The 16083-nt window shown below is 45.5% G+C and overlaps 1 protein-coding gene across 1 annotated transcript in view; it reads right to left on the bottom strand.

Moving 5' to 3' along the window:
• Window positions 1-6913: 6913 nt before the first annotated feature.
• PKHD1 (PKHD1 ciliary IPT domain containing fibrocystin/polyductin) overlaps window positions 6914-16083 on the bottom strand; it is a 195801-nt gene continuing 186631 nt past the window's right edge. Inside the window, exons 50-56 of the mRNA XM_056856811.1 lie at window positions 15618-15705; window positions 14325-14479; window positions 12619-12771; window positions 11250-12131; window positions 10715-10883; window positions 8560-8720; window positions 6914-6924 (exon numbers count right to left, since the gene is read on the bottom strand). Of these exons, the coding sequence (XP_056712789.1) occupies window positions 6914-6924; window positions 8560-8720; window positions 10715-10883; window positions 11250-12131; window positions 12619-12771; window positions 14325-14479; window positions 15618-15705 (1619 nt within the window). The remainder of the gene's footprint in view (window positions 6925-8559; window positions 8721-10714; window positions 10884-11249; window positions 12132-12618; window positions 12772-14324; window positions 14480-15617; window positions 15706-16083) is intronic.

Genomic DNA, 16083 nt, shown 5'->3' on the forward strand with positions numbered 1-16083 from the left:
CGGGAAGTGGTAAGCTCTCCTTCCCTGGAGGTTTTTAAGAAGACGTTAGATGGCCATCTGTCAGCAATGCTGATTCTATGACCTTAGGCAGATCATGAGAGGGAGGGCATCTTGGCCATCTTCTGGGCATGGAGTAGGGGTCACTGGGAGTGTGGGGGGAGGTAGTTGTTAATTTCCTGCATTGTGCAGGGTGTTGGACTAGATGACCCTGGTTGTCTCTTCCAACTCTATGATTCTATAGTAGAAAAGGGCAAGAGTCCAGTAGCACCTTAAAGACTAACCTTTAGTCAGACTAAAGTTAAAGACTAACCTTAGTTAGTTAAAGACTAACCTTAGTTAAAGTTAGTTAAACTTTAGTTAACCTTAGTTAAAGACTAACCTTCGTGAGCCACAGCTCACGAAAGCTCATACCCTACCAGAAAATATTTTTGTTAGTCTTTAAGGTGCTACTGGACTCTTGCCCTTTTCTACTACTGCAAACAGACTAACATGGCTACCCACTGTCTATGATTCTATGAAACTCCAAGCTTCCAGAAAAGGCTGTTGTATAAAAATAAATAAATAAATACATTGTAAGAGACAGGTTAGGTTTAGGGGAGCTGCTAAAGATGGTGGCACACCAGAAAACATAATAGCAACCTGAGACAGGGCCTTCTTGGTATTGGCACCAAATTGTGGAACTCCCTCCACAGGGCGTTTATTTGGTCGCCTCCATCGCTATTCTTCTGCTAACTGGTGGGCTTATCTGTTTCATTTGACGGTCCCCTCAATGACCTCTCCTGCCTGCCCTATATGTTAATTTTGATTGCCCTGTCTTCCATCTTTTCCAGATATCCTTTTTAACACGGGGGGTCCAGAACTGTCCTCTAAATGCAGCTCCACCACAGATTCACATAAAGACAAGCTCTCCGCTTTCACAGTTTTATTTTCAATCCATTTGTTAATACGCACAGCATTTATCTTTTCTTGCCGCCGAACACTGGAACCTGAATTTTCACACACAAACTATCAAGTACAAAACCTACCCCTCTGCTACTTGCTATGGCCTTGGGTAACTACTCCCATCTATCTGATGACTGATTTCCTCTTAATACACATGTGGGTGTTCAACAGCAATGACTAAGTGTGGGTAAGATAGCCGTGCATAGCACAGATGCATCAACACAAGCTGGAAAGTGTCCGGAGGAGGGCAACAAAGATGGTGAAGGGTCTGGAGACCAAGCCCTTCTATGAGGAAAGGTTGAAGGAGCTGGGTATGTTTAGCCTGAAGAGGAGAAGACTGAGAGGGGATATGATAATCATGTTCAAGTACCTGAGGGGCTGTCATATTGAGGATGGTGCCGAGTTGTTTTCTGTTGCCCAAGAAGGTCGGACCAGAACCAATGGGTTGAAATTAAATCAAAAGAGTTTCCATCTAGACATTAGGAAGAATTTTCTAACAGTTAGAGCGGTTACTTAGGGGGTGGTAAGTGCTCCTTCCTTAAGCAGAGGCTTGATGGCCATCTGCTATGCTGATTGTATGACCTTAAGCAGAGGATGAGAGGGAGGGCATCTTGGCCATCTTCTGGGCATGGAGTATGGGTCCCTGGGGGTGTGGGGGGGAGGTAGTTCTGAATCTCCTGTATTGTGCAGGGGGTTGGGCTAGATGACCCTGGCGGTCCCTTCCAACTCTATGATTCTGTGATTCCATTTTGACTTGCTCAAATGCATAAAACTGAAGTGGACCCGCATCAGAGCTGAGATGGTTTCAATAACGATTTTTTTAAAAAACCAGTATATTATAAACTTACCACTTTCCAAAAGTAAACATGACAGTCTTAGAGGAAAAGGACCGGTGACAGAGACAGAGTCAAGCCAAGACTGGTGTGTTTGTGCTGCCTCTCTTTCATATGGAATTAATGGTGGTTTAATGGAGTATGAAAGGATGTTTTATTGGAAACAATGAGGAACAATTGTCTAGCTCACGTTTCATTTCACAGGTCATTATTGCATTAAGAAGTAAATCGACCAAGTCCGGTAAATAACAGTCTGTGTATTGCTGAAAGCTTCAAACCAAAGCATCGTACCTCTCTTCCACTAATATCGCTGTCATTTTTAACCCTTGCAAAGATCCGCTGCAGGCGAAACAATTACTGTCTTCGCCCACCCCTGGCAGGTAAGCATTACTCATTTTACCTCTCCTCCCTCCCCCCCCCCTTCTTCGGCAAACCCCATGAGGCTTTGTGGGGGGCGGGCGTTGCATTGTTGTTTTGTTTATTAGCCAAGCTAGCCAACTGTGTGTCTGGCGGCCTTGAAAAACAACACACATTTTAGCAAATGCTGCGGGCGTCTTTAAACAGGCTGCTTCCTCTGCAAAATTAATTGTTGCAAAACGCAGCATTTCTTCTGGGTAAAGCACTGCACACCGACACTCACCAGTTGGCCCGGGTTATGGGTATGCCTGGTAAATTTAGGGAAACTAAATGCGCAGAATGCAGGGCCCCTCTTCACCCTGTGAGCCCCTGATGAAATTAGTTGGCCCCTTTAAACATTAGACACTATGTTAAAAATAAAAATTAATACAAATGAAATGATAGCCTTATAGTTGTGGGTGGGACCCCTTTGTTTCCTGGCAGCCAATATTTTTAGACCCAGTCCGCCACTGACCGTAACATCTACGAACCCTTGAAAGCCTTTCTCCCTCTCTCATAATACTACAACATGAGGGCATCTGCTGAAGCTGGAGAAAGAGAGATTCAAAACAGACAAAAGGAAGTATTTCTTCAAACAACACATAGTTAAATTATGGAACTCCCTGCCCCAGGATGTGGTGATGGCAGCCAACTTGGAAGGCTTTTAAGAGGGGAGTGGATATGTTCATGGAGGAGAGGGCTACTCCTGGATGCTAGTCATGATGTATACTTATTATCTCCAGGATCAGAGGAGCATGCCAAATATATTAGGTGCTGTGGAACACAGGCAGGATGCTGCTGCTGCAGTTGTCTTGTTTGTGGGCTTCCTAGAGGCACCTGGTTGGCCACTGTGTGAACAGACTGCTGGACTTGTTGGACCTTGGTCTGATCCAGCATGGCCTTTCTTATGTTCTTATGTCCTGTATGTGAGCTGGGTATTTTTTTTTTCAATCCAAGATCCTTGCACATGGCATTCCTGAGGACCATATCTCAATTTTTAAAGGGAGGTTTACAGAAGATTTCTAGAGCAGAAATGTCAACAGAACAGGGTCTCCTACCCACAGTTCCATTTTCCCCTAGGCCCCCCCGAGATGGAAAGTAAATAGTTTTAAATCATTGTAGAAACAGACATCTAAAAAGTGGGCCTTGTTTCTGAAACACATTATGCTGGCCTTCAACTCTCCCCAACCATGACCAAATCTATAAATGCTTGTTGGGAATCCTCCATGCCACACCCACTAAGTGTCCCTATCATCCTTCCTAATTCCTGTGTGTGTGTTAAGTGCCGTCAAGTCGCTTCCGACTCATGGCGACCCTATGAATCAATGTCCTCCAGAACATCCTATCTTTAACAGCCTTGCTCAGATCTTGCAAACTGAGGGCTGTGGCTTCCTTTATAGAGTCCATCCATCTCTTGTTGGGTCTTCTTCTTTTCCTGCTGCCCTCAACTTTTCTCAGCATTATTGTCTTTTCCAGTGACTCTTGTCTTCTCATAATGTGACCAAAGTATGACAGCCTCAGTTGAGTCATTTTAGCTTCTAGGGTCAGTCCAGTCTTGATTTGATCTATTACCCACTGATGTTGTTTTGGCAGTCAACGGTATCTGTAACACTCTCCTCCAACACCATATGTTAAAGGAACCTGCTTTCTTCCTATCAGCTTTCTTCATTGTCCAGCTTTCACACCCAGCTTTCACATAGTAATACATAGTAATAGTAATTCCTGCCTGTCCCAAAACCCAAGTGACTCAGCCTGGTAACCCAAAGCAGGGTCTTGCAGTCGGAACTCCCATGGCGGCTTGTAAGGAGCAAAGCTCCTATTGCTGCAAGGACAGTGGTCATTTATGCATGGCCGTTTCCTCATGGTCCCCCCGCCGACTATTTTGGGGCTGTGCTTTCATTATGCTTGCCTTTTCCGACCAACAGAGGTCACCTGGCTCTCCCTGTGCATTTCTGCGCATTTTCTGTGCTGGGAGAGCCAAGGCTTGCATGTGAATTCTGCATTGCTGACTAAACAGGTGAATGGGTGACCAGGTAGCAGCCTGAGAGATCTTGTCACACGAGAGCCAAGTGATGCCACCTCTTGTAGCCAATGAACCGTGGTACTGGGTGGGGTGGATAGCCTTATGGACCTGAACCATGAAAGCCTGTAGTGAAATGATTACAGTAATTTTAGAAGGCCCTCCTGTTTTTTTCCAAAACAGTAGGCTAAATTTGGGGAAAGAGCAAGGGAGAAGAATGTGGTCATGATGCATACCTCTTCTCTCCAGGATCAGAGGAGCATGCCTATTGTATTAGGTGCTGTGAAACACAGGCAGGACAATGCTGCTGCAGTTGTCTTGTTTGTGGGCTTCCTAGAGGCACCTGGTTGACCGCTGTGTGAACAGACTGTTGGGCCTTGGTCTGATCCAGCATGGCCTTTCTTATGTTCTTAAAACTCTCCTGTAACTTGAAACCATTAAATCTAGTCACCCTCTGGACCAGCAGGCAACAATTCTTTACCCTCTCCCATGAGACAGCACCCTTCGGGTCTTTGAAGACTGCGATCAGCCTTCTCTTCTCCAGGGTAAACATATCCGGGTCCTTCTGCCTTCTCCTACAGAGCCTGTTTTCCACCCCTTGACCATCTCCGGTGCCCTTCTCTGGACCCATTTCAATTGGTCTACGTCTTTCTTTCTGGAAAAGACAATCACACTAGGAAAAGTTGAAGGCAGCAGAAAAAGAGGAAGACCCAACAAGAGATGGATCGACTATATAAAGGAAGCCACGGCCCTCAGTTTGCAAGACCTGAGCTAGGCTGTTAAAGATAGGATGTTTTGGAGGACATTGATTCACAGGGTCGCCATGAGTTGGAAGTGACTTGATGGCACTTAACACACACATGTCTTTCTTAAAGCACACTGGCCAGATGCTACAAGAATCAAGTGTCATTGCTACTTAAAAAGGGGTCTCTGACTTTTTTGAGACCTGTGGAATTGTGGCACAGGTGGTGGGTGCAACCCCAAAATGGTCACCATAGGAGACAGAGCCAAACATACTGAGGAAGCCCAAGTGCAGGGAGGAAAAGGGGTAATAGTGAACATACACTGGGAAAGAGGAGTGAGAGTGTATAAAACAAACCACTTTATTTTAATCAGCATAGCCAACCAGATCTCCAAGGGCCCAACAGAAGCCCTGCTGGGCAAGAGCCCCACCTGGTCCCATCCACCTTCCAAAAACATTTGGTGGGTGCCAGGAATGGCACACACGGGTATCACGTTGGGGACTCGCGACTTAGCAGTTAAGCCCTGCGGGAAAGCTTGGCGCGGCACTTTCAGTGGTGCTGCTTTCTTGATATTTGTCAGAGCCAGCATGGTGTAGTGATTAAGAGCGGTGGACTCTAATCTGGTGAACCAGGTCGGTTTCCCCACTCCTCCACGTGATGCCAGCTGGGTGACTTGAGCTAGTCACAGTTCCCTTCGAGCTCTCTCAGCCCCACCTACCTCACAGGGTGTCTGTTGTGCGGACAGGAAGGGAAAGTGATTGAATGCAGGGCCATCTTAACAGCATTATAGGCTCCCGGGCAAAGCAGTGCGCTGGGGCCCCTACCTACACAACCACTCACAGGAATAAAAATGTAAATGGTCAACAAAATTAAAGATTTTAATGCTTCCATAATGAACAAGACCTTTCTTACATTATACTTCAGTATTTATTCTTAATCCAGACCCAAATTGACATTAACATTGTTCATTATCTTTAGTAAAACACATGCTAAACATGCATTTTCCTATAACAAACATTTATAGTTTAGTATACTATGTATTCATTGACTGCAAGTCACAACATACATAGATTAGCATGGGGCCCCTATGCTCATGGCACAGCAACAACAAGCATGTTAGTTTACGGTAGTTTACAGTTTGGTCAGTAAAAAGCAACTAATAGTAGTCTCTAGCTCTCAATATATTCCTTAAAAATCTCCTAGTCAGTAATAAAATTTAGGGAATAGTCCAATATCTGGACCCCAAGTGGGCACGCACCCTTTGTACAGATTATTTCTTAGTGTTATTTCTTTGAGGCCGACGAAGTTAGCTCCATGATATAATAAGGCTATAATGAGTCGTCTCCGAGGTAGCATTACTCAGTAGCCAGGTAGATAAGATTAGAGTCCTACCAGAGATACAGTTGGGGAGGAAGCCAAAACAACAAACATATGGCTGTTCTTACAAGCTCTGAGCCCCCCTATGCTCATGGGGCCCCTGTGCAACTGCCCAGTGAGCCCATGTGTTAAGACAGCCCTGATTGTACGCCGCTATGAGATTCCTTAAAGGTAGAGAAAAGCGGGGTACAAAAGCCTCCTCCTCCTCCTCCTCCTCCTCCTCTTCTTCTCCCTCTTCTTCTCCCTCTTCGTCTTAAGGGCTGCCTATCAGATGATCTTGAAAAGCGCCACAAAACCTCAAAGCCCCAGTTGCAAGCAATGGGCATTAAACACACAACAGAATTAACCCGCTTCTAAAAGGGCAGCCTGGAGTGGAAGCCGCCGCTGGGGCACCGGCACAGCCTTTGGATTCATAATCAGGTCAGAGAAGCAGGCGGAGGGAAAGAAAGGAGCCTGTTTATGCCAAGACAGTGAATTAATCAGCCCTCTAAGCAGCCAGAGAGAGGGGATCCTTAGAGAAATGCCTTTTTACTGGGCGAGACATTAGACATTTTGTTTAAAGATTAGACATTTTGTTTAAAGATTAAAAGTTCTCTTTGTGCTTAATCGGTTTCTAGGGCAGGATGGAAAACGGGATTAATTACAGTCCCTTGCATCGCTCTCCCGTACCGCCGGAGTCATAAACGATGCTACTTTCCCGCAAAATGGCCGACATCAGAAGCAGCAGGCTCAGGAGATGCTAATTGTAATTAAAGCGAGTGGTTTGGAATCACAGAACAGAGTCTTAATCGGGAAGAGAACAAGAGCCTCCCCGCGTGCACTTTCCAACACATGGCGGTATAACCAAATGGCTCTTTGGAAACAGGCAGTTTGTTTTGAATGGCTTGAGCTGCCTTCGATGCCAAGGTGGGGGAGGAGAGCTCACCTTCTCTCCTCGGTGGGATTCGAGAAAAAAAAAAGTCTTATTAGGTTAACTGTTTAGAAAGCCTCTCTTGTTAACAGGTCTCAAAGAACTCAGTGAAAAGCGAATGAAACTATCCTGCTGTACTGAAAGAATAAATGTGGGCTGTCTTGCCTGTGATGAGATTAGGTAAGTGTAGGGTTGCCACCGGCGGGAGGTTTTTGGTGTGGAGCCTGAGGAGGGTGGGGTTTGAGGAGGGGAGGGATTTCAGCGCCATAGAGTCCAACTGCCAAAGCGGCCATTTTCTCCAGGTGAACTGATCTCTATTGGCTGGAGATCAGTTGTACTAGCAGATCTCCAGCCACCACCTGGAGGTTGGCACCCTAGTGAGTGGCAACACACGAGAGGACCTTCTTGGTCCTGGCACCAAAGCTCTGGAACTTTGTCCCCAGGGAGATTCGTCTGTCCCTTGCCACCTTTCATCAGTGGGTGAAGACGTTTTGTTTTGTTGGCATTCCCTCAGTGATCCCTCCAGTGTGGTGTAGTGGTTAGGAGCGATAGACTCTAATCTGGAGAGCCGGGTTTGATTCCCCACTCCAATACATGAAGCCAGCTGGGTGACCTTGGGCTAGTCACAGCTCTTTTAGAGCTCTCTCAGCCTCACTTACCTCACAGAGTGTCTGTTGTGGGGAGAGAGGGGAAGGGAAGGAGATGGTAAGATGGTTTGAATCTCCTTAAAAGGTAGAGAAAGTCAGCATATAAAAACCAACTCTTCTTCTTCTTCTTCCTCCTTCCTAACCAATTTTTTTTTTACATTTTCATTGTATTTTAACTGTTTGGCATATATTTTAAATATGTTTTTAACTCTTTTAAAAATTGTTTTAATGACGTATGTTTGGGAAGGTGGTTGAATTTAATGGCTTTATTATGTAATTTCATCATGCATGTTTTAAATTGTTAGTGGCCTAGGCTGCCCTTATAAGGGCAGAAAGGTAGGATATAACTTTTTGAAAATAAATAATAAACAAAATAAATAATGCTCATCAAGGTTATGTTGAATTAAAGTCATTTGCCTCAAAACAACATATACAGTGGGAGAAAGATATGGCCCGAACCACCTCCTCTTGTTATCCTGTCATCCATCCAGAACACAGAAGACACACATCTGTTATTTAAGATGTAATACAGTTTTTTAAAAAAAGAAAATACACATCCAGAAATAGCCATCCTGAGACAGCTATCAAAGGACAAGTGCTCACCAAAACCAACAATACAGGAAACTATATTTAAGTGTCTCTCTCTGTCAGCACATTTTTCAGAATCGTAGGATTGTTTCGTTCAACTTACCAGCATTCAGGCATGGCTGTTCCCACTCAGACTCTGACTTTGGGAAGACAGACGCGGGCGGGTCCAACCCAAGAGCACTGCCATCCAAATCTTTGAAAAGGGCTTTTCTCGAACCCTCACACATCCCGTCAACGCATGAGCCAATGCTTGACTCATTTCCTCTGTCAAGAGAAAGGCGGAAACGTCCGAGTGAGGAGAAATCATCCTGAACTCAATCCAGGGAGCTTTCCTATTACTGATAGACATAAATCAAACAACGGGTGTTATGGCAGTGATGTAGAAAGCAACGGGTTTGGTTTACACGACACATGAAACCATGGATTAATTAAACTAACTGTGGTTAGCGTGATCATCCAAACACAGGCTGCTGCACTAACTATGGTTAGTCAGGCTACATTAAACCAGGAACTGAAACCATAGTTTGAAGTTGGTTTATTAACCCCGGTTTGTCTCAGCTCTGGTTTCGTGTGATGTATGAACACGGATATTCCAGCTTGTTCCCAGAATCTCCACTGCTGCAGTACCAGCCAGATCTCTGCAAGGGAGGCAGGGAAAGCTCAAAAGGAGATTAAACCAGCGTTTATCAAAGCAAGCCATGATATGATCATTCAAGAGCTGTAGCTTCCTTGACTGAGTCAATCCATCTCATGTTGGGTCTCCCTCTTTACCTGTTCCCTAAACATTTCCTAGCATTATTGTCTTTTCCAGTGACTCTTGTCTTCTCATTATGTGACCAAAGAATGATAGCCTCAGTTTGGTCATTTTAGCTTCTAGGGAAAGTTCAGTCTTGATTTGATCTAGAACCCACCAGTTTGTCTTTTTGGTGGTCCATGGTAGCCATAAAACTCTCCTGCAACACCACATTTAAAAGGAAACTTTCTTCCAGTCAGCTTTCTTCATTGTCCAACTTTTACATCCATACACAGCAACAGGGAATACTATAGTATGAATTATCATAATCTTGGTCGCCAGTGACACATCCTTACATTTACGGATCTTTTCTACTTCCTTTATGGCTGCCCTTCCAAGTCTCAATCTCCTTCTGATTTCTTGGTTGCAGTCTCCCTTTTGGCTGACTGAGCCAAGGAATAGAAAAACTTTAAACAATTTTAATTTCTTCATCAGCATCCTTAAAGTTGTGTGATTCCTCAGTAGTCATTACTTTTGTCTTCTTGATGTTCAGTAGTAATCCAGCTTTCGCGCTTTCTGCTTTAACCTTCAATACAAGCTGATTTGCTTCTGAAATTCTCTCTTGTGCTCCAGTAACCAATATAAATTTGCAATATGATCTCTTGTGCTTCTTCCTTTTCTGAATCCAGCTTGAACATCGGGCAAATAATGAAAAACCTTGGTTTATTTTAACTAAAAAACAAGTCATTGTTGAAATAAACCTAGGTTTGCATTACTTCTGAATGCAGCCAGTCTTGTTTACAGGGCTGTAGATTCTCTAACTATATCAGTAACCTTCATAAAACTACAACTCTCAAGTTTCTTGGGGGAAGGAGGAAGCAGGGAAAGCCACAAATGTTTAACCAGTTTCGTGTGCATTTGAACATGTAGTGTAGCTAAGAGGCTTAAACTTCATGGAAATTAATACTATGCAAAGATCTAGATGAATATAAGAAAACAGGACACCCTGTTTGCCTGAAAGAAAGACTTGGGTCCCCCCGCACATGTGCTACCAAGAAAAAGAGGGGACATCTTAAATTCACATACAAGTTACAGGTATGGACAGTAATTTTTTTTAAATGGTCTATTTGCAAAGAAGAAGAAGAAGAAGAAGAAGAAGAAGAAGAAGAAGAAGAAGAAGAAGAAGAAGAAGAAGAAGAAGAAGAAGAAGTGGTGTTAGTTTTTATATGCTGACTTTCTCTTCCACTTAAGGAAGAATCAAACGGGCTTACAATCACCTTCCTTTCCCCTTCCCACAACAGACACCCTGTGAGGTAGGTGGAGCTGAGAGAGCTGTGGCTAGCCCAAGGCCACCCATCTGGCTTCATATGGAGGAGTGGGGAATCAAACCCGGTTCTCCAGATCAGAGTCCACCACTCCAAACCACTGCTCTCAACCACTACACCATGCTGGTGGATCGTCTTATATTCATGGTAGTCTTCCCTTTGGGTAAATATGGTACTTATAAGAAATGAAGTCCCTTTACCTAGTTTGTGATGAATAAAAGTGAAACATATTCTCTTCATTGACATGGAGCATTCTTGTCCGCTCTGATGTGATCACATGCAAGATGCCCCTGTTTCCTGGATTGGTCATGATGCAGACGTCTCTGTCATCACTATAGCAAGTTTTCCTGAACCCAGCAAAGGTGACATCTGACAACGATAAAGAACACACAAGGCTGAGTAGGATGGTCCATATATACAACATAGGAAAGGGTTAGCATCTGCATTCTTTAAGAGAATAACCATTCATGATATACCCAACATGTGTTGGGTCATGGGTGGCGAAGAGGGACCGCTTTGGCAATTGGACTCTATGACATTGAAGTCCCTCCACTACCCAAACCCCGTCCTCCTCAGGCTCCGCCCCAAAAAGCTCCTGCTGGTGGCGAAGAGGGACCTAGCAACCCCTAAGGACCATTCAAGAGCTAAAACAAGTTAAATGACAGTATAATTTCTTTTTTGTAAAGCTGGTTTCAGACAGATCAGCTCTTACGTTTGTGAAAATGGAGCACCCACCTTGCAATTTCATGATTCCCAGCACTGCAGAATAATTTCTTATTTCGTGCCACGGATTATCAGGCCAGCAACCGGATTCAGAGGTAAAAGAGGGCCACAGAATCCCGACCCGACCCCTCCAAGGACTACGCGGGGCTCGCTCCTGCACTGTCAGGTGAGCCGAAAGGGGATGGATTCGGTCCTTGAGACAATCGAAAGAAGAGCTGGTGGCCAAAAGGACCGAGTTCCGGAGTTCGACGTACTGCTTTTCTAGGTGGCACTGCAGCTCAGCAGACGGGCAGAACAAAACAGGGAGAAGACCGACACTGTTGTCGACCAAAATCATATTCTCTACCACTACGTTTCCTTCCAGGTGAAATATGACCCCGTAGTCATAGTTCTTGTAGGACAAGAAGCCCGTGATTTTGGTGCAGTTTGGAAAGCCATCTCCTCTGTATAAATGAACCCCATGGAGGCTGGAGTGTGCCACGTTACCGCTGCAAACCTCTCTCGCTAAGAAGCACTCTTGCCCTCGGACGTGAAAGGCGATCCGTTCCGATCCCGCCACGACATTCCCCCGTAAGCAGATGTTGTCTACTGTGTTGGCTTTAATGCCGGCCACCCAGTAGGATGCTCCCTCTGGCTGTCTGCTCAGAATGACCAGATTGCCGACAAGAGAATGGTTCCGACCTTCCAGGTGTATGCCATGACCGACTGTGCCGAAGATGACGTTGTCGTGCAGTATGAAGCCACCGCTCGCCACGACTCGGACGCCGGCCCCACAGCTTTGGTGAATGCTGGAGGAGATTAGAAAGGATTCCGAGGATGCGTTCCTGATGTCAACTGCAGGGAACTGGGAAGATCCGAAGCACTGAATCTCAACTTTGGAAAGCTGGAGCATGCCTGAAATGCAGGGGGGGATAGGAAACCGGTTTCTCTTTTGGAATCCTTGAGGAAGCTAAACAGTGACAATAGGCATTCCATTGCTGTTATTCAGAGGGTTAGAGGGGACAGGTATATGTGCTGAATGGTAGGGTTGCCAACCTCCAGGGGTTGGCTGGAGATCTCCTAGGATTACAACTGATGTCCAGGCGACAGAGATCAGTTCGCCTGGAGAAAATGGCCACTTTGGAAGGTGGACTCCATGGCGTTATACCCCACTGAAGTCCCTCCCCTCCCCAAGCCGTGTCCTCTTCAGGCTCCACCCTCAAATCTCCAGGTATTGCCCTACCCAGAGCTCACACTCCTACTCACAGGGTTGCTGTCAGAATACAATGGAGGATATGAGAAGGAAGTAAACTGCTTTGGGTCCCCAATAGGGAGAAAGGCAGGGAATTAAATGAATTGAAGAAAGAAAGGAACTTCAGAATCATCCCTTGTATTTGAATACCTGTGTATTCAGTCCCACTGGCATCTCTGAAGCTGCCCACTAGAAGCCTCCCCGTGCAATTGCTGTCAGACTTGATTTGTATATTCCTTGTTAGGAGCCCAATTTCTGCAGCTAGAGGAATCCGTCGCCCATCTTCTAAGCTGTGAGAATGTCCTGTGCATGCCAAAAACAAAACACAATAAATATTATAGCAAACGTTCCACACTTTAGGGCTGGGTCCCCAACCTTTTGAACCTGCGGGCAACTTTGGAATTCTGACACAGGCTAGTGGGCACAGTGACAAAATGGCTGCCACAGGAGGCGAAGACAACCACAAAATGGCTGCCACAGGAGGCAGAACCAACCACAAAATGGCTGCCATAGGAGGACCAACCACAAAATGTCAGGGATCAAAATTACGTATAACTCTCACAGTAACTTTTCAACTTCTGGGGCAGAAACTCTTTTTAACAGGAGGCCTTTTAATTTGCGTAGCCAATCATCTGGCCCTGTCCACTGTTTACAAATATTTGGTGGGCACCAGGAAAGGTATTGGCAGATGCCATGGAACCCACTGGCACCCAAACTGGGTACCCCTGCTTTCAAGTATCCAAACTGAGAACTCCCTTTATATCTCCCTGGATGAAATCATACCAAGTTGGTTAATTCTTCTTGGGTTCTTTTCTTTGACCACAACCAAGTTGAAAGATGACTTGTTTACCAGTTGAATAGATGTGCATATATTGCTCAGATGTGCATATCAGAGGTGGCCTCGCGCTCCCAGCGCATTTAACCTGTGTTTTCCGGATTCTGGGCAAAACGCGTGGAAACGCAGGGGGAGAGCGAGGTGACCTCTGACGGTCGGGAATGGCATGCATGATCAGAAGGAAGCCCCAAAGCAGTGGGCAGGGGTGACCGCAGGGAAACAGCCCTGAATAAATGGTCTCAAGTGGTCCCTGCAGGTCATTGAACTAAGATTCTATTTTCTCTCCCACTGCTTGGAAAAGAGACGCAATGTTGGCATGCACTACCAAAGGAAGACAGCGAAACATACCCAGGCATCTGAGGAACTGACAGCCAGCATTAGGAAGACTCTAAGGAGGCTGGCACAGATCTTGATCATTTATGCATGGGTACTTTCACTCACATTCACCCCCAGTGTGAATTAGTTGTTCCTTGGAGTTATGCATGAGTTTTCCATCCATTAGAGATGACCTCGCTGTCAGCCCTCGCAATGTCCGGGTCTTCCCATTCCTCTGTTAACCCAAAGCTTCTATCTTCCCTGAGCTCAGCCTGGGTGAAATCTCCGTGCATAAGGCAAAGCTGGTACAGGCAAGCTTGGTTTTGCTCACAGCCAATTACAAAGCAGCATGTAAAGAGGCGGGGATTCAAACACTTCCTGCTTCCTCAGAGCTCGTTCTGAGCACAAGAAAGGCTTTTTAAAACCAAGGCTTGGATTTCTTTCCCCCTTTCAGATTGCTCCTTTTTCATTGTTGTTCTTAAAATGCTTTTTAATGTGGCAATTGGGTTTTGAGGGGGGATTTCTCTCACAGTAAGATCTAAAAGTAAGCCAATTACAAAGCAGCATTTAAAGGGGCAGGATTTGAGCTCAGAGACTGCTAGTGCATTGATTTCTAACAGAAAGGTGTGGGGCCAGCCAGCAACGAACCTCAGGTAAAACTCCCATGCATAAGCAACCATAGAGGCCAAGATGACCGACGGCATACCTAGATGTCTGTAGAGAAGGCGTTCACGGATTCTAATGCTGTGACCGTTGACTTCTTCCAAAGTGGCTATTTCAGCTTGGTGGGCTTCATAAGAAGAGGAGGTGATGACAATATTGTCACCACGATGCCAGTCCAATGGATCTTCTACCAAAAACCTGTAAATCACAGATTCAAGTCCAGTAGCACATTAGAGACTAACAAGATTTGGGGGCGGGGGTATGAGCTTTTGAGAGTCAAAGCTTCCTTCATCAGAATCTAGCTCTTCTACTGCACACCACCACCATGGTTAGCCTATGAAACATGGTAGATGATGGGCGCTCTCAAAAATGTGGGCTGAATCCCTTGATCTGCACATGCAATGACTGTGGGTCTTTCGTCAGCCGGGCTCATGGAAGAAGCAGAAAGGGCAATTTCATACCCTTCACCTGCCTGCTGAAGCCTCCCAACCCATGTGACTATTTAGTTCACGTGGATCTCGTGACACCATAAGAACCAAGGCCCATCAAGTCCAGCAGTCTGTTCACACAGTGGCCAACCAGGTGCCTCTAGGAAGCCCCCAAACAAGACAACTGCAGCAGCATTGTCCTACCTGCTAAAGCTGGAGGGTGAGAGATGCAAAACAGATAAAAGGAAGTATTTCTTCATACAACACATCGTTAAATTGTGGAACTCCCTGCCCCAGGCTGTGGTGATGACTGCCAACTTGGAAGGCTTTAAGAGGGAAGTGGACATGTTCATGGAGGAGAGGGATATTCATGGCTACTAATCAAAATGGATACTAGTCATGATGCACACCTATTCACTTCAGGATCAGAGGAGTATGCCTATTATATTAGGTGCTTTGGAACACAGGCAGGATAATGCTGCTGGAGTTGTCTTGTTTGCGAGCTTCCTAGAGGCACCTGGTTGGCCCCTGTGTGAACAGACTGCTGGACTTGATGGACATTGGTCTGATCCAGCATGGCCTTTCTCATGTTCTTATGTTCCACTGCACCTAATATAATAGGCATGCTCCTCTGATACTAGAGAGAATGGGTATGCATTATGACTAGTATCCATTTTGACTAGTAGCCATGAATAGCCCTCTCCTCCATGAACATTTTCACTCCCCTCTTAAAGCTTTCCAAGTTGGCAGCCATCACCACAGCCTGGGGCAGGGAGTTCCACAATTTAAATATTTAAGGACTACTGGGAGGGAGGGCAATGCAGGAAAGACCAGAGCTGACAGATGGCAGGATCCAACCCGGTATTTGGAACGATCTCAAAGAACAATATTTAAAATGTACATCTCACCTTTCATTTCCAGGTGCAGCATCGTTTCCAAGGCGTGTCCAAGAGTTCCTGGTATAAGCACTGTGCATCTGCAACTTCCCATAAACTCCTTGATGGGAGAAGAACCACAAGAGACCATGGGCATGATCCAAAGAACCTCTTTTGGTACCACACACCAGTCATGTCTTCTCGGGCACACATACACACATCCTGAACACACTCTCCGAAAACACATCATAGGATGTTTGCAAAATGACCCAGCATTTCAGAACTTGGCGGAGGTTGTAGTTGTGAAGAATGGATAAACTCCATGGGTATGCAATGCAATGCACTGTACTCTAGTCACGTTTTGCCTCACATAAAATGCCTAGCTAGATATATAGGAGGTGTTCTACCCCACTTAATTCCCAAATTAGGTCCATGTTTTATATGCCCTCTGAGTGCCAAATATGTGATCGCTCCAGCGGCCTATCTGGCTATGTTGGAA

Source organism: Euleptes europaea, chromosome 10, assembly GCF_029931775.1.
Source record: "Euleptes europaea isolate rEulEur1 chromosome 10, rEulEur1.hap1, whole genome shotgun sequence".
In the NCBI taxonomy this organism is placed as follows: Eukaryota; Metazoa; Chordata; class Lepidosauria; order Squamata; family Sphaerodactylidae; genus Euleptes; species Euleptes europaea.